The sequence below is a fragment of the Mobula hypostoma genome, chromosome 23 (genome assembly GCF_963921235.1).
Source record: "Mobula hypostoma chromosome 23, sMobHyp1.1, whole genome shotgun sequence".
NCBI classification, from domain to species: Eukaryota; Metazoa; Chordata; class Chondrichthyes; order Myliobatiformes; family Myliobatidae; genus Mobula; species Mobula hypostoma.
In genome coordinates this window covers 10,272,746-10,297,510 of record NC_086119.1, presented here as the reverse complement: position 1 = coordinate 10,297,510, position 24,765 = coordinate 10,272,746, and the positions used below count along the sequence as shown (strand labels likewise).

General features: G+C 40.8%; 1 protein-coding gene across 6 annotated transcripts in view; it reads right to left on the bottom strand.

Annotated features, from left to right (window-relative positions):
* The window catches only part of ulk2 (unc-51 like autophagy activating kinase 2), a 119,425-nt gene that overhangs the window by 49,033 nt on the left and 45,627 nt on the right, over positions 1-24,765 (bottom strand). For all 6 annotated transcript variants that reach the window (XR_010015891.1, XM_063031303.1, XM_063031304.1 and 3 more), the window contains 8 exons: positions 22,627-22,659; positions 18,718-18,754; positions 16,835-17,008; positions 12,993-13,066; positions 10,213-10,314; positions 8,452-8,510; positions 3,452-3,534; positions 440-490 (listed from right to left, as the gene is read on the bottom strand). Coding sequence is in view for 5 of the 6 variants with exons in the window: in XM_063031303.1 (XP_062887373.1) it covers positions 440-490; positions 3,452-3,534; positions 8,452-8,510; positions 10,213-10,314; positions 12,993-13,066; positions 16,835-17,008; positions 18,718-18,754; positions 22,627-22,659 (613 nt within the window). In the remaining variant the exon portion in view is untranslated. The remainder of the gene's footprint in view (positions 1-439; positions 491-3,451; positions 3,535-8,451; positions 8,511-10,212; positions 10,315-12,992; positions 13,067-16,834; positions 17,009-18,717; positions 18,755-22,626; positions 22,660-24,765) is intronic.

Here is a 24,765-nt window from a genome sequence, read left to right as displayed (position 1 = left end):
TGATCAGGAATGATGAAGCAGCAATGAGAGAGTTCCAAGGTTGCAACATATAATCCAAGCATTTAGATATCAATCAATAAAGAGGGTTGAACGATATTATACTCAATAACTATTTCAGACTGAGATAAACAACAATCAATCCATACAAGCTGATAATTTTCAGTGAAACAAAATGGAAGAAATGTTCATCTCTGCAACAGCTCCACAAGAGAGCAAGTCTTATTCTTACAGGCACTAATTATCTCGATGGTACTCTGGACATTTCCTTTGAGAGTGAGATAATAAGATGTTTGAGGCACAGTCTCATTCTCTACAGCAAAGTACAATCTATTACAGTAATCATTAAATGGTAGAGTTATCTACCACTTTGACCAGAGGTTAGAACAGATAATACTCCCACTCCCAAAATGTAAAAATTACTAATAAATGAAAGACTTACATTTTTTGACTGATGATGCCTGATCCATGAAAGGATGGTTGAAGAATGTTTCTACAAAACAAAAAATAATTCTTTAATGTCAGTCAATTCTTAGAGTTTCGAGTTGCCACAAGTTGCAAGCAATAAATAATTACTGCAAGCTGCAAATGTGTTCTTAAACATTTGGCTTAAAAGTTATGCAAAAATATATACTTTCCAATGAAACACTGTATTTTAAACTTCCCATTCAATACATTCCGATACCAATGCACATCTATGGCATCATTACAAAATAGAAGCCTTTTAGGGTTAAAGAGAAAAACTTTAAAAGTAAATTTGTACTGCATAGAAGTTGAAAGAACTTACACGTGAACCACCAAGTTAGCTTCAATTAAGAACTTACGCATAAGCTCCAATATTGACAACCAGAGACATTGATGCTGAAAGCATTATTATTTATGCAGTGCCCAATTTTGCCTGTAAGTTGTTTAGGAGTGGCACAGTAGCGCAAGGGTTAGCATAATGCAGTGCCAGCAACCCAGGTTCAATTCCTGCTGCTGTCTGTGAGAAGCTTGTATGTTCTCCACGGGATCGCCTGGGTTTCCTCCGGGTACTCTGGAAGTGCCTGTTACCATGCTGTATCTCAAAATAAATTAAATAATACAATCAGTTGACTCACATACAGTAAGTATCCAGGTAGGCCTTATCACATCTCAAGACTGGAGGAAAAAAAAGCCCTGGAGTGGGGGAAAATCCTTCTTCCGAATAAAAATGTAAATCAGAAGGATGGCATATAAACTCTAATTTGTCAGTATATTGCTGAGAAACAGCACCTTCAACATAGAAAAAAGATTCAAGCTGTTCGCTCTTTCTTTAAGATGCTCAACAACTACCCCATTGATCAAATTTTTGTGCTTCCTATCCTGAAATGGTCTGGTGTCAAATTTTGTTCCACAATGTTCCTTTGGGAAATTTCGCTAAACCGGATATGCTTGAATACAAAGTGTTATCTTCTAGGGCTTGATTTTTGAAACTTTTTCCAAAATTTTTTGGACAATTAATTACACCACCTTGGTCAATAGCACTATTTGGAATGCCTTCTCAGAATGTTAACCTCAGCCAATTCCAAACCGATCTCATCGCTTTTTGTTCACTTCTTGCCAGAAGGCTCATCTTGTGCAAATGGAAAGACTCTTCCCCTCCAACATATGGACATTGGATCAAAGATATCATGTACGTTATAAAATTTGAGAAGATCCGCTATTCGGTCAGGGGGCAGTCTGCAAGATTTAACACCACTTGGCAATCTTTAAGTTTTGTCAGAAATATGGATGCTGAAAAAATTATTTGAATGTGTAAGGTGCTCTATCTTTATATGTATACTAGGCCTTTGTATCTATTTTTGACTGGTCTGGCTGGTTCTATTTGTTCTTGGTTATTGAGGGGTGAGGGGGGTTCTTTTTGTAACTGGTATAAAATGGTTGGTTGTATTATAACATAGGTTCTGCTATTTTTCTTTGTTAATAAAAATACCTTTGATCAAAGTCTTATCCAACATAAGACCATAAAACAAAGGAGCAGAGGTCAGCCATTCGGCCCATCGAGTCTGCTCCAAATCCATTTTATCATGAGCTGATCCATTCTCCCATTTAGTCCCACTGCCCCGCCTTCTCACCATAACCTTTGATGCCCTGGCTACTCAGATACCTATCAATCTCTGCCTTAAATACACCCAATGACTTGGCCTCCACTGCTGCCCATGGCAACAAATTCCATAGATTCACCACCCTCTGACTAAAAAACTTTCTTTGCATTTCTGTTCTGAATGGGCGCCCTTCAATCCTTAAGTCATGCCCTCTTGTACTAGACTCCCCCATCATGGGAAACAACTTTGCCACATCCACTCTGTCCATGCCCTTCAACATTCATCCATGTCTTTCAACAGAGGGGCCTCTAAGGTCTTAAAAGCAAGTTGGAGAAGCTGACAGGTTAAGGGAGAGAATTCCAGAGCTTGTAAATTAGACAGATGACCACATGGTCTCCACAGTGAGGTGAAGACAGCTGAAGATGTACTAGCCCAAAATTACTGGAACACAAAGACCTTGGAGGATTGTAAAATTGAAGATAATAGATACATACAGATTAAGGAGAAGATTGAAAATAAAGTCCAAATATTAACTTGCAGACATCAAGAGATCAAGAGTGATCAGTAAACTCATCTGGTGTGAACTGCAATAAGAATGGAAGTACTTTGAAGGGAGTCTAAATTTACAGAAGGCGTAAGTTAGATTGTAATTGGTTCATCGTTGTTACATGTACTGAAATCATGAAAAGCTTACCTTGCATACTGTTCAATTACAGATCAATTCACTACACAGTGTATTGAGGTAGAACAAGGTGAAACCATAAAAGAATGCAGAATAAAGTGTAACAACTACAGAGGAAGTAGACTATAAGGTGCAAAATCAAATGGAAGTAGACTGTGAGATCGAGTTCATCTTATTTATTACGGAACCATTCAATAGTCTTATGACTGTGGGATAGGAGCCATCCTTGAGCCTGGTGGTCCATGCTCTCAGGCTTCTGCATCTCCTGCCTGATATTAGAAGGGAGAAGAATGAAAATTTGGCGGCTGCTTTACTGGAGCAGGGAGAAGCATAGACAGAGCCCATGAAAGCTGGCTGCCATGATATGCTGAGCTGTGTACACAACGCTGCATTTCTTGCGATCATGTGCAGAGCAGTGACCATACCAAGCTGATGTGAATCTAGATACGAAGCTTTCTAAGCTGCAGCAATAAAAAAAAAGGCCATTAGGAGGAATTAGAATAGTTGAGCCTACATGTAAAGGCATAAATGAGGGTTTCAGCATTAGATAAGCTGAAGCAAAGTCAATACTATAGATTAGAAGCAGGTAGCTTTTCAACAATAGAAGATACAAGATACAAAATCTGATTAATTGACTTGAAATCTGCTGAATCCAGAAAACGATACCTATAATAATATCTGAACAGAAAGAAAACTAACAGCTCACCAAAATCCATCCTGTCCTTCTGGTTTCTCTGAAGTAAGCCAAGTAGAAGCTCACCAAGATGAACAGAGGTTTCACTCGGGATGCTGTCACCAACAGAAAACAAATGAAAGGAGTAATGCAAAACGTAGAACGTAACAGCTTGGTGCAGGCTCTTCGGCACATGATGTTGTGCTGACATTTTAACCTACTGCAAGCTCAAACTAACACATCCCTCCATTTTTCTATTATCCATGTGCCAAACTAAGAGTCACTGACATACCCCTAAGGTATCTGCCTCTGCCACCAGCCCTGTGTGAAAAAAAACCTACGGGCAGGGGGTGGGGTGCAGACACACCCAGCCCTGAGACACCAAGCAAGGTCATTTGATTCCATACAATTAGATTATTGATCATTACAGAATGTAATGTGTCTCTGGTGTTTCCCATTCCCTTCCTTCTCCCTTCCTTTTTACCCAACCATGATTCTCCTCTCTCTGCCACCATCCCACTCTCAGAACACAATAGAGACCCATATCAGAATCAGGTTTACCATCACTCACGTAAGTCATGAAATTTGTTTTTTTTTGCAGCAGTACAATACATAAGTACTGTGCAAAAGTCTTAGTCTCTCTCTTTCTCTCTATATATACATACACACACACACACCCCTAAGACTTCAGTACCGTACTATATGTCATAAAATGTGTTGTTTTGTGGCAGCAGTACAGAGCATATAAAAATACGATAAGATATATATTTTTTAAAAGTAAATTAATTTAATTATTTAATTTAATTCCTCTTATACTTTCCTCCAATCACCTTAAAATGATAGCTTTTTAAAAAAGGCATGAGCTTTCAAATAGCAGTGGAGCAAATTAATGCTTTAATTGAAGCTCCCCACACTACACAACTGCATAATTATTATTGATCATCCAACCCTATGAATTAAATCTTCAGAATGAACATCAAAACTGAATGGATAATGTTTTATCCAGTTAAGTGAATCATTAAAAGCTCTGATCTTGGATTTAATAGTTTTATGCAGAGTATATGAAATTTAGTTTTAGAGGAAAAGAGCCACACCCAATTTCTTTCAAATTAACACACTCACTTAGAAAGACGTTAGGGGTAAATGGTGTGAAAAAATGGAAAAACTTAAATATTGCAATGTGGAGGGCGCTTCTCAGGTGCAAGTCAGAGCACGAAACTGAAGCTGTAGGAGAGCTTATGGTCTGCTTGGTCAATAACGACCATGTCGAAAATGGAGGCATCATGGAGTTAGAGAACTAGACAAGTTTGAAGAAATACTTTGCTCCGCAGCATGTTAATGTAGTGGGTTAGTGGAATGTTGTTACAGAGCCAGCGACCTGGGTTTGATTCCTGCTGGTGTCTGTGAAGAGTTTGTACATTCTCCCCATAACCGCGTGGGTTCACCTTGGGTGTTCCAATTTCCACCCACATTCCAAAAGTGCACAGGTTAGTAGGGCGATTGGTTTCATGGCTTTAACTGTGTGGTGTGGACTTGTTGGCCACATGGGCCTGTTACCGCTCTGTGTATCTCTAAATAAATAAAGGACAATAAAACAAAGGGCATATGATAGCAGCATAATGCTCACCAGTGAATAAATGAGAATTAAATTCAAAGTTCAAAGTAAATTTATTATCAAAGTACATACATGTCACCATGGGGGCATTCACAGTAAATACAAGAAACACAATAGAATCAATGGAAGATCATACCCAAGAGGGCAGATAACAACCAACATGCAAAAAAAAAAGCAAACTGTGCAGATACAAAAAAAAGGGGAAAACAATAATAAATAAATAAACAATAGGTTTTGAGAGCATGAGGTGAAAAGTCCTTGAAAGCGAGTCCAGTTCGGTGGGAGTAGTTCAGTGATAGAGTGAGTGAAGTTATCCCCTCTGGCTGATGGTTGAGGGGTAATAACTGTTCCTGAATCTGGTGGCATGGGTCCTGAGGCTCCTGCATCTCCTTCCTGATGGCAGCCACGAGAAGAAACAATGGCTTGGATAGTGGGGTCCCCTGATGATGGATGCTGCTTTCCTGTGAAAGTGCTCCGTGTAGATGTGCTCAATGGTAGGGAGGTCTTTACCTGTAACGGACTGGGCCATATTCACCGCTTTTTGTAGGCTTTCCGGACCAAGACATGGTGCAACAGTCAATATACTCACCAGCATACATCTCTAAGAAGTTTGTCAAAGTTTTTGATGTCATGCCAAATCTTTGCAAGCTTCTAAGAAAGTAGAAGCAGTGCCGTGCTTTCTTTGTAATTGCACACACGTGCCGGGCCCAGGACAGATCCTCTGTAATTTAATGTTGCCGACTCTCTCCACCTTTGATCTCCTGATGAGGACGAGCTCATGGACCTCCTGCTTTCTCCTCCTGACGTCAATAATCATCTCCCTGGTCTTGCTGACGTGGCTGGTTGTCACTCAGCCAAATTTTCAATCTCCCTCCTATATGCTGATTCGTCACCATTCTTGATTTGGCCAAAGATAGTGGTGTCGTTGGAAAATTTAATTATGGCTTTGGAGCTGTGCTTAGCCAAACAGTCATAAGTATAAAGTGAGTAGAGCACACAGCCTTTTGGTGCACCTGTGCTGATGGAGATTGTGAAGAAGATGTTGTTGCCAATCTGAACTGACTGGATTTGCTGAATTCTGATTTTGTTGGACAATAATCGACATTAGTAGCCACAACCCCTGAAAATATGGACAGTAGGAAGACTGCTGCATACGTAGATTAATGCACAACCTTTCACTTGTGTCTGTTCTACAATGAACATGTGGAATTAGGGACCAAGGTTTGTGACTGTAACAGCATCAAGACTGTCAGCTTCCTCATGAATGCTGGCATTGTTGGAGCGGCACATGCTGGGATAAGCCAAGAAAGCTGAAAGGCTGTGGTCAGTGATTTCCAACTGATCCACATGGTAACTGCTGTGAAGCCTTCTGCAGTATAATCCTTAGAAATCAGCAAACTCAGTACTTCCACATACTTACTCATCCCTGTTGTAAAATACACCCAAAAGGTCATGTTATCTATACTGATATTCCAGAATTAAGGTTCTATCTTAAAATACATATCTTCTAAAAATATTTATTGCTACTTCTACCACACCTGCGTTTTGTCATGCTGTTAATGTTAGCACTATTTTAAAAATGTGTAAATCATGTGTTGGATTGCAGTCAAAGGAAGGTTTTTCCAATATGACTAGATGCCCAGCCAGTTTGCTGACATCATTGCTGCTTAGGGTTGGGACAACTATGAACCGACTCCTCACAGCAACAAGTGTCATAATAAGGAGCTCTGCACTATAGGAGTTTGCTAGATCTGTGTTAGAAAGAGTTGTGTTGGAAGGATTTCTCACGGTCACTGGTGAACACTGGAATTTTACAACTGGATGCAAAATCCAGATAATATTTTCGGTTCATTCAGGTTCAGTGAACAATTCTGCAGACAATTCTACAAAAATCAATCAGATAATGTTGGTCAATATCTCATTGTTAAAAAACAAAACTGGAGCTGAGGCCATATATACTTAGTGGCCACTTTATTAGGTACACCTGTACATCTGCTTGTTAATGGAAATATCTGATCAGCCAAGCAAGTGGCAGCAACTCAATGCATTAAAGCATGCAGACATAGTGAAGAGGTTCAGTTGTTCTTCAGACCAAACATCAGAACGGGGAAGAAATGTGATCTAAGTGACTTTGACTGGAATAATTGATGGTGCCAGACGGGGTGGTTTGAGCATCTCAGAAACTGCTGATCTCCTGGGACTTTCAAGTACACCTGTCTCTAGAGTTTACAGAGAATGGTGTGAGAAACAAAAACATACAATGAGTGGCAGTTCTGTGGTTGAAAACACCTTGCTAATGAGAGAGATCGGAGAAGAATGGTTGGACTGGTTCAAGCTGACAGGAAGGAAACAGTAATTCAAGCGACCACACGTTACAACAGTGGTGTGCAAAACAGCATCTGTGAATATACAACTTGTTGAACCTGAAGTGGATGGGTTACAGCAGCAGAAAACCAAAAAAGTGCGCCCACTGGCCACTTTATTAGTTCAGGAGGTAGCTAATAAAGTGGCCAATGAGTGTACAGCATATTTTCTAAATAGCTCCATTCTATAATATAAACTTGCATTCCGCACAGGCTCAGGCCCTGCCACTTCGACTGAGCCCCAAGTCCACTCCAGTAATGGCTAAACATCAGTCATTTTCACTCTAGGGCCCAGTCCCCATCGCTCCGATCAGACCTGGTCCCCACTGCCTCAATCCGGCACCAAGTCCGCTCCAGCAGCGGTCCCCACTGCCTTGATCGGGCACCAAGTCCACTCCAACAATGGCCAAACATCAGTCATTTTCAGTCTAGGGCCCAGTCCCCATTGCTCCAATCGGACCCAGTCCCCACTGCCTCGATCGGGCACCAAGTGTGCTCCAGCAATGGCTGCCACAGCCGTTCCTGCATTCCTGAAATTCTAGTTCGCTGAAACCTTCAGGATACCACAAAACTGCCAGTTGTACAGACTGTTGAAAAGCACAGCCCTCAAAGGGAAATTGCAGGCTGCGGATTGCAGTGATCATTGTCCAGAACAAATGTCATTAATAGAACAGTCAGAAATTTGTTTGCTGTGACTCGCCAGCGCTATCTTTACCGGCTGTTTGAATCAGCCAGCTTGCGCTGCTCCAAAGAGAGCCATATGAGGTCATCCTTACCCTCAGCCATTAGGCTCTATCATGAGTCAACTTACAGCCGGGGAAGTGAAGACCCCCTCCTGTTAGACTGTTTGAGGTAACATTTTTTTTTAGTCTTTCTTACTTCTCTTCTAAGATTTGTATATCTGCACATTTGTAATACTACCGTGACACTGTAATTTCCTTAGGGATCAATAAAGTATCTATCCCTATCTTAGAACGAATTGTACCGGCACCTGCATTAAATTTTATTTTTCAAGATTGTTTTAGAGGAAATATATAAGGTAAGCAGCCACTTACTTGGGGACCAGACTTTTGTTCTTCTCATAGAAGAGCCTTAAATCCTGTGGGCTGTTTGCCTGCAAGAGGGAGATTCAAATTTTAGAAATAAATTTTGATTTAAACTTCTCGGGCTTCCAGCCAGGTACAGATACCGATTTTAACCGATGTTTCAGTGACAAATTCTGCTATCTTCATCAGTTAAAATCGATACCTATATCCAGCTGGAAGCCCAAGAAGAGTTTATTTGTCATAGATCCCGGGAAAGCACTAGATCCTTTTTCAAGTTCTGAATTAGTTATTCAAGAGAATAATATCATAAAGAAGCTGATCTGGTGATTGTAAGCATATAATAATACTCCAGATATTTCCAACTGCATATTCTAAAACACTGATCAGTTGAACAAACATTACACAGGTAGCTATACTCATTAGTGTGGATATATGACCCACTTCTGATGTCATAATAAACGTATGTTAATTAGCTTTATTCTGAAGCTGATGCAAACAATTTTAAAAGGCATTATTTTTTTTTGTGCACATAGTATTGAAACAAAAAGGAGATTTAATATATGTTTTGATTTGTCCCATAAGCATAAAAGACAATATGCAAATGAAAATATGCCTGCCATTTCACCTACTGCTCATTAGGATGGTATCAGCATCAGCACCTGCACCATAACCCTAGTATTTTTCCTACTGCTTCTGCTAGGTTCTTCAGTAATATTAAACCACTCTCTTCCCCCTGAGAATGATCTGTCTCTTATCAGGGCAGTGCTCAACTTGTGTCAGTACTTTGCAGTCAACAAACACCATGAACGAGCCCTACTGCCAAAAACTTGAGATTAATTTGTTTAAATGGCTAAATGTTATACGTCACATTTAGTTCAATGTTTACCAGTTGCATTGCAGTGACGCTTTTCTTTTGACCACAGCCTTGTTCAATATGTTAAATTACCTTTCAAATCAATTAAGTAATTTTTTTAACGTTTATAAATTTTTTTTCTTTCTGTCATGTGTACAAATATCAAACAAGAGCTGCGGGAAATCCAGAGCAACGCAGTCAAAATGCTAGAGGAGCTCAGCAGGGCAGGCAGCACCAATGGTAATGAATAAACAGTCGACATTTTGGGCAGAAAGCCTTCATCAGGACAGGAAAGGAAGGCGGGGGGGGGGCGGGGAGCCAGAATAAGGGAGGAGGGAAGAGGAATATAAGCTAGAACAGGGGTTTTCAACCCGGGGTCCACAGACCCCTCAGTTAATGGTAGAGGTCCATGTGAGGCCAGGTTTATGAAGGAGGGGAGATGAACTGAGAAGCTGGGGTGGGGGGAAACAGGTGGAAAAGGCAAAGGGCTGGAGAAGAAGCAATCCGATAGGAGAGAGTGGACCATGAAAGAAAGGGAAGGAGGAGGGGCACTAGGGGAGAGTGATCAGCAGGTGAGAAGTAGTAAGAGGCCAGAGTGGGGACTAGAAGAAGAATGAAGGAGAGGGGAAAAAAGAAATTATCCCTAATTAGAGGGATCGCTGTTCATGCTATTAGGTCGGAGACTACCTAGATGGAAAATGAGGTGTGGTTCGTCCAGCCTGAGAGTGGCCTCATCGTGGCAGGATATAAACATCTGTTTACCCCCAGGCTGTTCAACTACCAGTATCCATAAAATATCTGCAGATAATGGGGATTCCTGGTAGGTTCTTCACTAACTTCTAGGCCACTTCAAAATAGTCTGCATCAGTAAAAGATGTAACATTTTAAATTATGTTCTTCTTCTTCTCAATATCTACCTGGAAAGGAGGCTTGCCAACAAGGCACTGAAATATCACAGTGCCTATACTCCAGAGATCTGCCTTAGCATCATAGTGTTGTGACATGATAACCTCAGGTGCCTGAAAGAAAAGAAAATATTAATAGTATTGATGAGGTTTTTGAATTTTATTACGGTTCAAATCTTATTTTCAATTATGAATTCTAATAAACTCCTGAACAGCAGATCGGTGGCGTGATGGTTAGCACAACGTTTTACAGTACAGGCAACCAGGGTTCAATTCCCATCGCTGCCTGTAAGAAGTTTCTACATTCTCCCCGTGACCGCATGGATTTCCTTCATGTGCTCCAGTTTCCTCCCACAGTCCAAAGACATGCTGGATGGTAGGTTAATTGGTCATTGTAAATTGTCCCGTGATTAGGCTCTGGTTAAATAGGGGAATTGCGGGGCAAGCTGGCTTGAAGGACCAGAAAGGCCCGTTCTGTGTTGTATCTCAATAGATAAAGAAAATAGAAAAAACCTTGCAGCAGGTAGAGTATACAACAGGAATTCTGCAGATGCTGGAAATTCAAGCAACACACATCAAAGTTGCTGGTGAATGCAGCAGGCCAAGCAGCATCTATAGGAAACGTCGACTGCGCCTCTTCCTATAGATGCTGCTTGGCCTGCTGCATTCACCAGCAACTTTGATGTGTGTAGCAGGTAGAGTATATTTTCCAATATGAATGTTTGTTGTCCTGATAAATAACAAAAGATTCACATGGATCCCTCTTTCATTTTCCTGCCATCACTTCCACCATCTGTTGCATACTTATCAGGGAAAAACATTCTTCCATCATTCTCCAGGTTATCTAGAACAGTCCCATAGATGGGAAGTGAGAAAAAAAAGCACTGCTTTTCTATAAAGTAGAGCAAGGGGAAAAGGGGATCTGTCGACAAGTTTGCCTGATTTCAGTCGGCAACATTCTGAAACCTATTTAGGATGCAACACTTAGGAAAATCATATCAATAACTTTATAAACAAGAGGAAATTGTGGTTGGCAAATGCAAGGTTATTTTTTGAGGATGTAATTAAGGTAAAAGATAAATTGGTTGAAGAACAGACAGGGGGAAATACAATAGTTTGATTCACTCTGGCAAGCTCTTATTAAGGCCTTCATTAATTCAGACTCTGAATTAATCATTTGAATGCAAAGTTAGCTGATACAAAGTCTGGTGCCAAAATAGGTTGTGAATAGCAAACAAAGAGGCATAGGCATGATGAATAAGTGGGCTAAAACTGGCAGTCAAAAGTTGAAAACTTATAGAAAGTATAAAGTTGGGCACCATCGTAAGGTAGTGGTTAGCGCAATGCTATTACAGTTTGTGGTGTTCCTGAATTCGAAGTTTAATTCTGGTGCCATTCTGTAAGGAGTCTCTCCAAGTTCTCCCTGTGGAATATATAGGTTTTCCCTAGGTGCTGTGGTTTTCTCCCACCATCCAAAGACACGCTAGCAAGGTTAACTGGCCATTGTAAATTTATTCATATTAGATAATTAGGTTGAGGTTAATTGGGGCTGTGGGGTTGTTGGGTTGGCGCAGCTCGAAGGGCAGCAAGGGCCTACTCTGTGCTGTATCGCTAAATAAAATCAGAGGCTGGGAACATTAAGAACAAATTGATGTGGAAGTGACTTTCAAATTTCGACAACACTGTTCTCATTTTCCAACTTTTGCCGTTGCTTTATTGGTTTCTTCCTTTCTATTTTGGGGCTATGATAAGTGACTAAGATCCAGTATAAACTCAGACTCAATGGCAAAATGAACCAGGCACAGGGATACTTCTGAACTTACTGAATGAAAGAGTATGGCAAAAAGTCCAGCTGGCTTTTTCCTGCTGCTTTTCCATATGTTCAACTTGCTGCCAGGTTCACCGAAAATAAACTGGTCAATTCATACACTCACCACTTCTGTCTTTTTTATAATATATACATCTTGACTGCCCAAGAGAAACACTGGAGACACCAATGCCCTTGAATGAAAAAGCCTACAAAAATTAGTGGATACAACCCAGCCCATCATAGGTAAAGCAACCCACCACTGAGAACACCTACAAGGAATGCTATTACAGGAAAACAGCATCTATCATCAAGGACACCCACCATCCAAACCAGGCCATGCTCACTTCACGCTGCTGCCATCAGGAAGGAGATACAGGAACCACCAGGTTCAATCATCAGGCTCCTGAACCAGAGTGGACAACTTCACTCACTTCAACACTGAACTGGTTCCACAACCTATGGACTCTTTCAAAGTCACTACAACTCAATCTCTCAATATTACTTCTTTTTACTATTATTATTATTATTTTGTTTTTCTTTTAGTATTTGCACAAGTTGCTGTCTTTTGCAATTGGTTTTTGTCAGTCATATGTTGTTTTTCATTGATTCTATTGTGTTTCTTTGTATTTACTGTGAATGCCCTCAAGAAAATGAATCTCAGGGTTGTATATGGTGACATACATGTACTTTGATAATAAATTTACTTTGAACTTTGAACATTACACAACACTTGCTTCAATAATGAACACAAAGTACACATGGAACAATATGAGCAGGGACATGCAGGGAATGCTGGAACTATTTCTCACAGATTTTTTGCTACCTACAGGGGATAAGAAGGTTGGATAATATACGCAAGACAAGCACAAGTTGTGAAAACAAGTGTACAGATTTGCTTAATGCAGATTGCTACATCAGATATACAACATTTTCACAACAATCTCCACCCACTTAGAAGAAAACAAATGGACTCTTCACTCACCATGTACATGGGAGAACCACAGAGTGTGGCAGCCATCATGTTACTCTGTAAATATCGCGCAAAGCCAAAATCAGCTGCAAAGAAACAGAAAGAAATGTATTGCAATACTTAAAATGATTTCAGCAACCTTTTATCAACAATACCTTATGAAAAATAAATCTGAAGGAAGTGTAGAATCGCATTATGTGTTAATGCCTTTTACATACAGTAAATTATTTTGAAGTGCAGTGAGTTTAAACATAAATTGGGAAGTTTTAGAAGAATATGGGCCAAATGGAACTAGCTTGGATGGGCATCTTTAAAAATGAAGCAATGCCAAAAGTGTACATTTAAAACAGCTTCATTTGTAAGTGTTCAGAAGCCATTGCCCTTTTAAGAAATCAGCCACTTCTTTTTGGACAATGCCAAAAAAAAAATCAAGCCAGATAAAAGAAAATGAATTTGAATAAAAACAGAAAAAACTGGATATGCAAAATCAGTTCAACAGCTTCCAACAGGGTAAGTGAGTACCTTCAGCAAGTGGTCTGGAATTGAGTTTAAACTGAATAGAGTATTTACTTCAGTTAATCCAGTATGAACCGAATTATTCTGTTTACTAAATGATTGCCATAAGCGGAGCATAACATTGCTTCCTGCTGGATGAGTGTGTTCTTTCCATCAGGGTGCTTACACCTCCAATAAATTCACACTTGTCTTTTAGCAAAAGTTGTAAATAACATGTGCTTGGAATTGCTTGGCAATGCACATGAATTCTTGGAACATTTCGTTAGGATGTCTAGTGCAGTAAAGAACAAATAATAATGTGTTTGTGTCAAGTTCTCAGAGAGAATTCCAACTCACTTGCTTTAACTAGTGGCAAAATATCCATTCCTTTAGTGATTTTTTAAAAAAGTATCTACTCTCCTAAATGTCATGAACAATCATTTGTCTTGAGTGAGAGCCGGTTGCAAAATTGTTGGGCTTTTATACCCAGGCAGTCCTGCTGGTTGCTGGATAACCTAAATGTTTTCTAGCATTAGTCACTGAACACAAAATGGACACAAGAATTCAGTCTATTGGGGCAGCACAGTAGCCTAGCGGTTAGTGTAATGCTATTACAGCATCAATCAGCAATCTGGGTTCAATTCCCGTTGCCGTCTGCAAGGAGTTTGTGCGTTCTCGCTGCGACCTCCGTTTTCCTCCTATATTCCAAAGGCTTGCTGGTTTGAATTAATTAATAAGTTGTGGGCATGCTAAATTGGTGCCAGAAGTGTAGCGACATTTGTAGGTTGCCCACTGCAGATCCCTGGACCGTATTTGGTCACTGTTTCCATGTACATGTGATAACTAAACCTAATCTGTTTTTAAAATCTCTTCTTCATTGGCGGGCTGGGAGCATTCACCAACCCGTGGCCCACAGATCACTTGGTTGAAGATAGGGGCCAATGGGATAACAAAAAAAGGTTGGGTAACTGATTAAAGCGATGGCATTGCACTCCACTGCTACTAGAACTAACTTCCTTCTAAAATGCTTCAGGCATTTGAGAAGCACTGCAAGATGTCTTTTTTAAAACACACCCTGAACTCAACATAAGCAACAAACTCACAAGCTTTTGACAGTACTCTGGTTTCATTCAAGGTGAGAAACACCCACATCATAACTGCTAGCACATTTGACCTTAAATCTAACAATTCTGTCTGTGACACCCACACAGTTCAGTGCAGGCAACACACAGAAAATGCTGGTGGAACGCAGCAGGCCAGACAGCATCCATAGGAAGAAGCACAGTCGACGTTTCCGGACGGGACCCTTGGTCAGGACTAACTGAAAGAAGAGATAGTAAGAAATTTGAAAGTGGGAGAGGGAGGGGAGATCTGAAGTGATAGGACAATACAGGAGGGGGAGGGATGAAGCCAAGAGCTGGACAGTTGATTGGCAAAAGGGATACAAGGCTGGAGAAGGGAAAGATCATGGGACGGGAGGCCTAAGGAGAAACGGGGAGGGGAGCCCAGAGGAATATCGAGAGCAGGCAAGGAGCTATTGTGAGAGGGACAGAGAGAAAAAAAAGGGGGGGAAATAAATAAATAAGTAAGGGACGTGGTAAGAATGGGCGGAGGGGCATCAGGTTGGAGGCTACCCAGACGGAACATAAGGTGCTATTCCTCCAACCTGAGTGTGGCTTCATCTTGACAGTAGAGGAGGCCATGGATAGACCCTAATGGGAATGGGACGTGGAATTAAAATGTGTGGTCACTGGGAGATCCTGCTTTCTCTGGCAGACAGAGCACAGGTGATCAGCGAAATGGTCTCCCAGCCTGCGTCCGGTCTCGCCAATGTATAGAAGGCCACACTGGGAGCACCGGACGCAGTATATCACCCCAGCCAACTCACAGGTGAAGTGTCGCCTCACCTGGAAGAACTGCCTGGTGGTGTGGTGGTGAGGGAGGAAGTGTAAGGGCATGTGTAGCACTTGTTCTGCTTACAAGGATAAGTGCTGGGAGGGATATCAGTGGGGAGGGATGGGGGGGGAATGAATGGACAAGGGAGTCATGTAGGGAACAATCCCTGCGGAAAGCGGGGGTGGGGGGTGGGGGGATGTGCTTGGTCGTGGGATCCCGTCCCCTATGCGACTCTCTTGTCCATTCGTCCCCCCCCGTCCCTTCCCACTGATCTCCCTCCCGGCACTTACCCTTGTAAGCAGAACAATTGCTACACATGCCCTTACACTTCCTCCCTCACCACCATTCAGGGCCCCAGACAGTCATTGTCCTTCCAGGTGAGGCGACACTTCACCTGTGAGTCGGCTGATGTGATATACTGTGTCTGGAGCTCCCAATGTGGCCTTCTATATATATATATAAGGTGAGACCCAACGCAGACTAGGAGACCATTTCGCTGATCACCTACACTCTGTCCGCCAGAGAAAGTACGATTTCCCAGTGGCCACACATTTTAATTCCATGTCCCTGTCCCATTCCCATTCTGATATGTCTATCCATGGCCTCCTCTACCATAAAGATGAAGCCACACTCTGGTTGGAGGAACAACACTTTGTATTCCGTCTGGGTAGCCTCCAACCTGATGGCATGAACATTGACTTCTCTAACTTCCGTTAATGCCCCTCCTCCCATTCTTACCCCATCTCTTATATATTATTTCTTTATTTATTATTTTCCCCCTTTTTTTTCCCTCTCACAATAACTCCTTGCCTGCTCTCCAACTTCCTCTGGGCTCCCCTCCCCCTTTCTTTCTCCCTTGGCCTCCTGTCCCATGATCCTCTCATATCCCTTTTTCCAATCAACTGTCCAGCTCTTAGCTCCATCCCTCCCCCTCCTGTCTTCTCCTATCATTTCGGATCTCCCCCTCCCCCTTTCAAATCTCTTACTATCTCTTCTGTCAGTTAGTCCTGACCAAGGGTCTCGGCCCGAAATGTCGACTGTGCTTTTCCCTATGGATGCTGTCTGGCCTGCTGCGTTCCACCATCACTTTGTGTGTGTTGCCTGAATTTCCAGCATCTGCAGGTTTCCTCGTGTCTGCATTCAGTACAGTTTGATTCTATATTTCTTGTTAAATTATTTTGTCCTAGTCAAAGCTTGAAAGCTCTGCCTCCTCATTAGTGCATACAATTCCAAGCATAGTACCACAAATGGTTGCAATCAGAAGTCAAGAACTATTCAAAAAAAAATCTAGATAACATGGAGATTTACAACAGCTTACACTTGGGACATTCTTGTGCAAAGTTGTTTGGAAACCATTTGGAATACTCTGATACAGGACAGTGCAATGTCATATTCTTCAGTACATTGACTGGAAACAAACACACAAACCAATTTTGCAACAGACATCAATCTTTTAGCTTTACCTATTTTGACACGAATGCCATTCATATTGGACTTTTTCCGGCTAACATAAGAAAGTAGGATATTCTGTGGTTTCAAATCACGATGGATTATTCCCTTGTTGTGAAGTATTCGCATCGCGGCTGCAATCTGCTGGAGGAAGATTCTAATGGTGTCTTCACTAAGTGTTCCTTTGACTATTTAAAACAAAAAAAATATAAAATACAAGGAACTGAGTTTTCATGAAATCATTATTGAAGAGACTGTGAGACTTGAGTGCCATTTACAGAAATGTAAGCATTTAATCAAATAGAAAGTTCAGCTGCAAAAGAAATCTCTAATTGTACGAAATCTGAAAACAAGAGTCAGACCAGCTGAAAGATCAGAATGTTAATATTTTCCACGGGAACAGTTTGATGAGGACAAGTCAGAAATATTAACTCTCCTACAGCTTTCCTGTGTGCTGCATGACTTCCTCAATATTTTCAGATTTTCATACACCCTGCACACGCAACTAATCAGCACAACACTCTGTCCAATGGCCTGTCCAGTGCTGTTCCATTCTTTGGAATTTGTGACAAGTGTTTAAAGCAGGTCAGGAGTAAAGATGTGTTTCCTTATCAGTTATTGAGATGCAGGATTATAGAAAGAACATTTTTATCTCTGCAGAATGATGTACAATTTACAGCTTAACTTCGAAACCCCCAAATAAATACACTGAGTCCCAAGGAAGGGTCACTGTCCGAAAGGTCGACTATCTATTCTTTTCCATAGGTGCTGCCTGGCCTGCTAAGTTCCTCCAGCATTTTTTGTGTGTTGCTTTGATTTCCATCATCTGCAAACGTTCTCATGTTTATAATAAATGCATTTGTCCTGAATGGCAGAAAAAGCCTGTCTCAGTAACTATTCAATCTTGATTCAAGTAGAGGATCAGTCGTGAAGAGGAAGGCAAGTCCAATAAAGACATGTTTCTGGCTCAAGATTTGGGGGAAATTGCACATCATGCTTCAGTTACCCTGCTGTCACTTTCTTTACACAGATTAGGTTCATTTAAGGATAAATGTACTCAAGCATCATGGCATGACTGGAACCCAGAATGGAAACAAAATCCATAAAAAGATTTCAAAAGTACTTTGTGATTAACATTCTATTACAGAGCACCAGCAACTGCTGAACAATTACAACATGGAACATTACAGCACAGTACAGTACAGCCTCTGCAGCCCACAATAATGTGCCAATCTCTTAACCTACCCAAAGATCAATCCAACTTTTCCCTCCTACATAGCCTTCCATTTTCATATCAAACAAACTTAAATCATAAAAATGGAGTACAGCAAAAAAAAAGTACATTACTTTGCTTACGTGACACATTCTACCTCCTTATGGTCATTAAAATTGGACTAGAGGCTGTTACTATTGCAGACTCAGATTAACTTACAGGTCATATGCTCTGACTTACTAACTCTGGCATAAGGTGAAAGCAGGTGTATAACTGACTCCTAGTTGAATTCGATTCACGTAGGCAACCTCCACTTGCTCTCAGGGAAGTTAAGGAACAGGGCTGAATCTTGACACCAATAGTGTCAGAGGATAAACAGGACCCAGTGTTACAAACAAAACTCATTTACAAACGGGAAAGTGAAATCAGAGGGTTTTTAAACAAAATAATACTGAAATCACTACATTGCAAACTCACGGACCCCCTCCCCGGTGATCTCAAGTTTTTGATGTTCAGCTTCAAAGTTTCATCATATGAACAATTGTACAAACAGGACGATGCTGAATATATTACTTGTACTTTAATGAGCTCAGCAGCCACACTTTATGAGAGTAATTCTTTGAACACCACTCAGAGAAAGGAATGAATGCATGAACACCTACATTCAAAAATGTTTCAATTTACCTTGCAGATAATCTGCCAGGTCACCACCATTGCAGTACTGTGGGGAATTAAAAAATTAAATCAGCACAATATATTAAAACCACTATTCTTCAGTAAATTAATATTAAAATATCATTTATTATTGACAATTTAAAAAAAATTATACCTTTCTCTTCCAGTTCTACCCAAGAGAATGAAATTACCATTTACAAATTTTAAATTTCTAATTTCACTGATCACAAAAATCTGTCCAAACTCTAAGTAACACAAGTAAAGTTCTATGTAAATTTATTATCAAAGTACATTTATGTCACTGTATACAACGTTGAGATTTATTTTCTTGTGGGCATACTCAGCAAATCCATAATAGAATAATAATCATTAGAATCAATGAAAGACAGCACCAACTTGGGCATTCAACCACTTTGCAAAAGACAACATACTGTGCAAAAAGAAATAATAGTAATAAATAATTAAGTAATAAATATGGAGAACATAAGATGAAGAGTCCTTCAAAGCGAGTCTGTAGGCTGTGGGCATATTTCAACGCAGGGGCAAGTGAAGTTATCCCCTTTGGTTCAAGAGCCTGATGGTTGAAGGGTCACAGCTGTTCCTGAACCTGGTGCTGTGGGTCCTGAGGCTTCTGTACCTTCCCCCTGATGGCAGCACTGAGAAAAGAGCACGGACTGGGTGGTGGGGGTTCCTGATGGCAAAGTAGTTTAAGTCTCTGAATACTCGGCATGTTGCATCATGCCTTTTGGACCAAATAATACCCCCACACCACCTAGGCCATGCTCTCTTCTCAGTGCTACCATTGGGCAGGAGAGGTACGGGAGCTTTAGGTCCCACACCAGGTTCAGGAACAGTTATGATCCTACAACCATCAGCCTCCTGAACTGGCATGAATAACTTCACTCACCTCCACTCTGAACTGATCCTACAACCTACAGAATCATTTTCATGGACTCCACAACTCACAAGTCTACAAACTCATGTTCTTAGCATTATTTATTTTTGTTTGCATGATTTGTCCTCTTTTGCACATTAGTTTTATTTTATTAGTCTTTGTTTATGTGTAGTTTTCATAAATTCTATTGCATTTCTTTACTTCCCTGTAAATGGTCAAAAGAAAATGAATCTCGGGGTAGTATATTGTGACAACTACGTACTTTGACAATAAATTTACTTTGATTTTGAAGAATAAATGTATCTTATGGAAGATTTAGAGCACCATAGGGGACCACAGTCAAAGGAAGATCAATTCTCCATTATCCGCTTACCCAGCAAAACGTATAATTAGATGAATGTATGTGAATATTTTTAGATCAGTAGATACTTCCCAATTCTAATAACTGCTGTACTTAAAAGCAAAACACTGCAGATGGTAGAAATCGGAATTAAAACCAGAAAATTTTAGAAAAATGCAGCAGCTCAGTAGCATAGACAGAGAGAGAATCACTTCAATTGTTCTGAGTGGTCATCAAGATTGAGACACACACCTCTCCACAGATGCTGCCTGACTTGCTTTGTATTTTCAGCAATTTTATTGTCACTTAAGATTAATTTCAATATTATGGAATAAAACAACACTCAAAAATGCAGACTTGAAAAGGTGCTGCATAATGACCCTTATTACTTTGGTGGTGTGTGTATTTGGAATGAGCTGCCAGAATTAATGACTGAGGTGGGTGCATTAGCAAGATGAAAAACCTATCTTAGCTCAGCACATGGACAGGAGAGTCGTAGAGTATCAAGGGCCAAACCCAGGCAGACAGGACCAGCTCACTGGGTAACAGAGTCAGCATGGACAAGTTGGGCTGAAGGGCCTGATTCTATGCTGTATAGCTCTACAAGTTGGATAGCAAAGCAAAAGAAATCTAGCTCCCTAGGAAGACATAAAAAGCAGCAAAGTTTAACTAACTGTGACTTGAAACTCTACCTTCCATCAGCGTTACCCTGAGTGAAATTAACAAGTCTACCTCAAGGAAGACCACTGCAACATGTAGGAGTAAGAATAGGTTGTGGGTTTTGTAAATATCGAAACTAATTTTTGCATTGATCATATCAAATGAAAGGAAAAGAAATAGCTGCAATAGTCAAAATTCATGTTGGGCATTGGCACTGAATCACTGCATGCAATCTTTAACCTTTTTTTGCTGGTTTAAAATGAAATGATGGATTTTAAAATGACTTTAAAGCTAAGCGTGTGAGTAAAAGTCTTTCAACTTTCTCCTGTACTTGAAAGCAAGTGACCTGCATCCAAGCCCACGAGTTTTCCCTTCTCTCACATGTGCTCTTGTTAACAGGATTTATTTGCAATGTGGCAGACTAAAGCATCGAGGAAGATTGAGACATTGGGGCAAATGTGGATGGCGAGCAAAAGTTCAGTGCCAACTGCCTTCCATTTATTCGCTGCTGAAGAGGGAATTTGTGAGCGGCCTATCGCTGTGTGGCTTGCTGTGGCAGGCGGGTAGGCCTCAGTACTTGAGTGGTATCCTTCTCTTTCAATGAATTCGGTGATACAGTAAGGTGGTATCGTGGTCCTGCGCTTATAGATTGGACTATTGTATTTATGGACTGTGGACTTATTTTCCCAGACTTACAATTTTTATATTTTGTGTTTTTTTTTAAAATTGCTAGTTCCTTTTCCATATTGTTGTGTGAGGGGAGAGTGTTTGGGGGTTGATGTTCTGTCAGCCTTTTTGTGCGGGGGGAGTGGGGTTGATGATGGGATGTCATTCCTTTTTTGTGCGTGGGGGAATCGTTGTTTCCATATGAATGACTTTTATGTTCGTCCTTTGATTCATGGCTACTTGAAGAAAACAAATTTCAGAGTTGTATATGGATACATGCTTTGACAATAAATGAACCTTTTAGGCATCAATGACTGAGTGATGAGGAGGGAATTGTTTTCTCTCAAATATGGAAATACAGTTTCATACATCAGTCACCACATTACATTGTGCTATAGCTGGCGACATTACAGGTATTGGCTAATTAATGGGCTAATCCAACATGATTAAAATGGCAAGTAGCTTTGACCAGAACTAAAAGACCACAACAAGAACATCTAAGTGTTTTACCCATTAACTTGTTTGTCAGAGTTGAGCTTTTGAACTGCCTGTACGACCTGGTACTTTTGCAGTGTGAACTGAAGTTTGCAGGTGCAGGACAACGGTTGTGTTGCGACGTGTACGGGCCAAGTCGAGGTGGCAGGGTCCGGGCTGGGGACTGGGGAATGAGCGTATGGCATTGCTTGAGTGGATGCCGCAGAACCAAGTTGAGGCTGAGCCCGGGCCCGAGAATGAGGAAAGACCAGAGGTTTGACCAATTTAAACGGTGAGCCAAATTGAAAAGGCCGGATACGGGCCAAATCAGAGCGGTGGGCTTGGGCCTGTAATCGTTATCGAAGCGGCAGGTTCTGGGCTGAGAGCAAAACATGACCTGAGGTTTGGATGATTTAAGCGCCAGGCCAGATTGAGAAGGTCAGGATGTCGGGACGGGAGGCGAGGACGGGCCATTCAGCTTGCTGCTCCGCGAGGTTTTCTTGTCACTGCATTGAACTGAGGCTGTGGCCTGCACCAAAATGGGCCCCTAAACAGGCCAGAGTGAAGCCTGGGACTTCTGTTCTGAATGCTATTTGCTTACTTTTATTGTTTGCACAATTTAATTATTTTCTCTCTCTGCACATAGGGTGTTTGATGGCCTTGTACTTTTAATGGCTTCTGTTGCACTTCTTCGTTTTGCGGCTGCCTATAGGGAGATGAATCTCAAGGCTGTATAAAGAATACATACTTTGATAATAAACTGAACTTTGAATATAATTACCAATAGAGCTGAGTGGCCAATTATAAAATTATACACTGCACTGTAGATTATTTGATTGTACTGGTATAACAAATTTATAGCCAAAGTCTTTTTTAGGCTTACCTCCATCACCAAATGAACAGAGTTTGGAGTCTCCTGAAATGAAAAGAAAACATCCAATTAATGACTTCTGTGGCAGGTTTTCCCCTTTATGGGATGGAAAATGCTTACTCCTGAACATGCTGCATAGGAACAAATGTTACAGAAAAACAGCTTACTTCAGCTGATTTAAACCATACACAGCTGAGCACCACTAAGCCAACTCCACAACACTTCTAAAGAATAAGTGTTTGTATTAAGACCCAAGAACAATACTGAACGAGGATTTGCTCTGGCATTTGTTAGCTACACATTCAGATTTTAAAATTTTCACAAAGCCAGTTGCTGAAAGGGCTAATTGATAATAGCTGCTAACTTTGCCAACTGCATGTCCCGGACTGTCCCATTTGCTGTTCGTTGTATTATTGCCTCCCTTAAATCCAACATGAGACGTCAATCTTTCAGCCATTGTGCTCTCTGGAATTTTAACATCAAACTATTTCAACTTAGCTATTTTCCTTGCCTGCCTACAAAATTCTGCCGGGCTTCCCAAACATTTTTATGCCATCGAGCCTTACCATGAACCGAAGAGTCTGTGGATCCCAGGCTGGGAGCCTTGCAATACCTGGTTTTTGTTCTTTTATTTTAAATTCTCTCCTTTGGACTAACCCCCACCCTCTCCATTCCCCTTAGTACTCATTCATTTCTTTGACTAGCAAATACTCCTTTTGTTCAAAAGTTCTTATTCACGAACTCTGTGAAAAGTGTCACTATACATTGTGGAGAATCCAAACCATCCAGTCCTCAAATACAAATAACAGATTGTAGGAAGATACAGTCAGGATGGTTCTTAGTTAAATGTTTGCTTCAGATAAATCAATGCAAATATTTTAAACAGCAGCTATAAAATCAAATTGAATACTTATCACAAATATTTGTTCTAACTGAGAACTATTTACATTTATGCCACGTTGCTCACCATTGATTCTATTAGACAGTGAAAATAGTGATAAATCTAAATCAAAATCAGGTTTGATATCATCGGCACATGTCGTGAAATTCGTTAACTTTGTAGCAGCAGTACAAAGGAATACATGATAAATACAGGGAAAAGGGTGAATTACAGTAAGTATATGTATATTAAATAGTTAAATAAATAGTGCAAAAACAGAAATAAAAAGTAGTGAGGTAGTGTTCACGGGTTCGGTGTCTATTTAGAAATCGGACAGCGGGAGGAAGAAGCTGTTCATAAATTGCTGAGTGTGTGCCTTCAGGCTTCTGCACCTCTTCCCTGACAGTAACAATGAGAAAATGATCCCAAGTCAGGGGTTCCCAACCTGTTTTTTTATGCCATGGACCCCTACTATTAACTTGAGGGGTCTGTGGACCTCAGGCTGGGAACTTCTGAATCAGAATCAGCATCAGGTTGGTTATCACCAGCATGTGACGTGAAATTTGTTAACTTGGCAGCAGTTCAAAGCAATACGTAATCTACCAGAGAGAAAAATTAAATAAAATTAAAAAATAATAAATAAACAGGTAAATCAATTACATATATTGAATAGATATTTTTTAAACTGCAAAAACAGAAATACTGTATATTAAAAAAAAGTAAGGTAGTGTCCAAAGATTCAATGTCCATTTAGGAATCGGATGGCCGAGGGGAAGAAGCTGTTCCTGAATCGCTGAGTGTGAGCCTTCAGGCTTCTGTATCTCCTAACCTGATGGTAACAGTGAGAAAAGGGTATGCCCTGGGTACTGGAGGTCCCTAATAATGGACGCTGCCTTTCTGAGACACCGCTCACTAAAGATGTCCTGGGTACTTTGTAGGCTAGAACCCAAGATGGAGCTGACTAGATTTACAACCTTCTGCAGCTTCTTTCGGTCCTGTGCAGTAGCCCCTCCATACCAGACAGTGATGCAGTCTGTCAGAATGCTCTTCACAGTACAACTATAGAAGTTTTTGAGTGTATTTGTTGACATGCCAAATCTCTTCAAACTCCTAATAAAGTATAGCCGCTGTCTTGTCTTCTTTATAACTACATCGATATGTTGGGACCAGGTTAGATCCTCAGAGATCTTGACACTCAGGAAGTTGAAGCTGCTCACTCCCTCCACTTCTGATTCCTGTATGAGGATTGGTGTGTGTTCCTTCGTCTTACC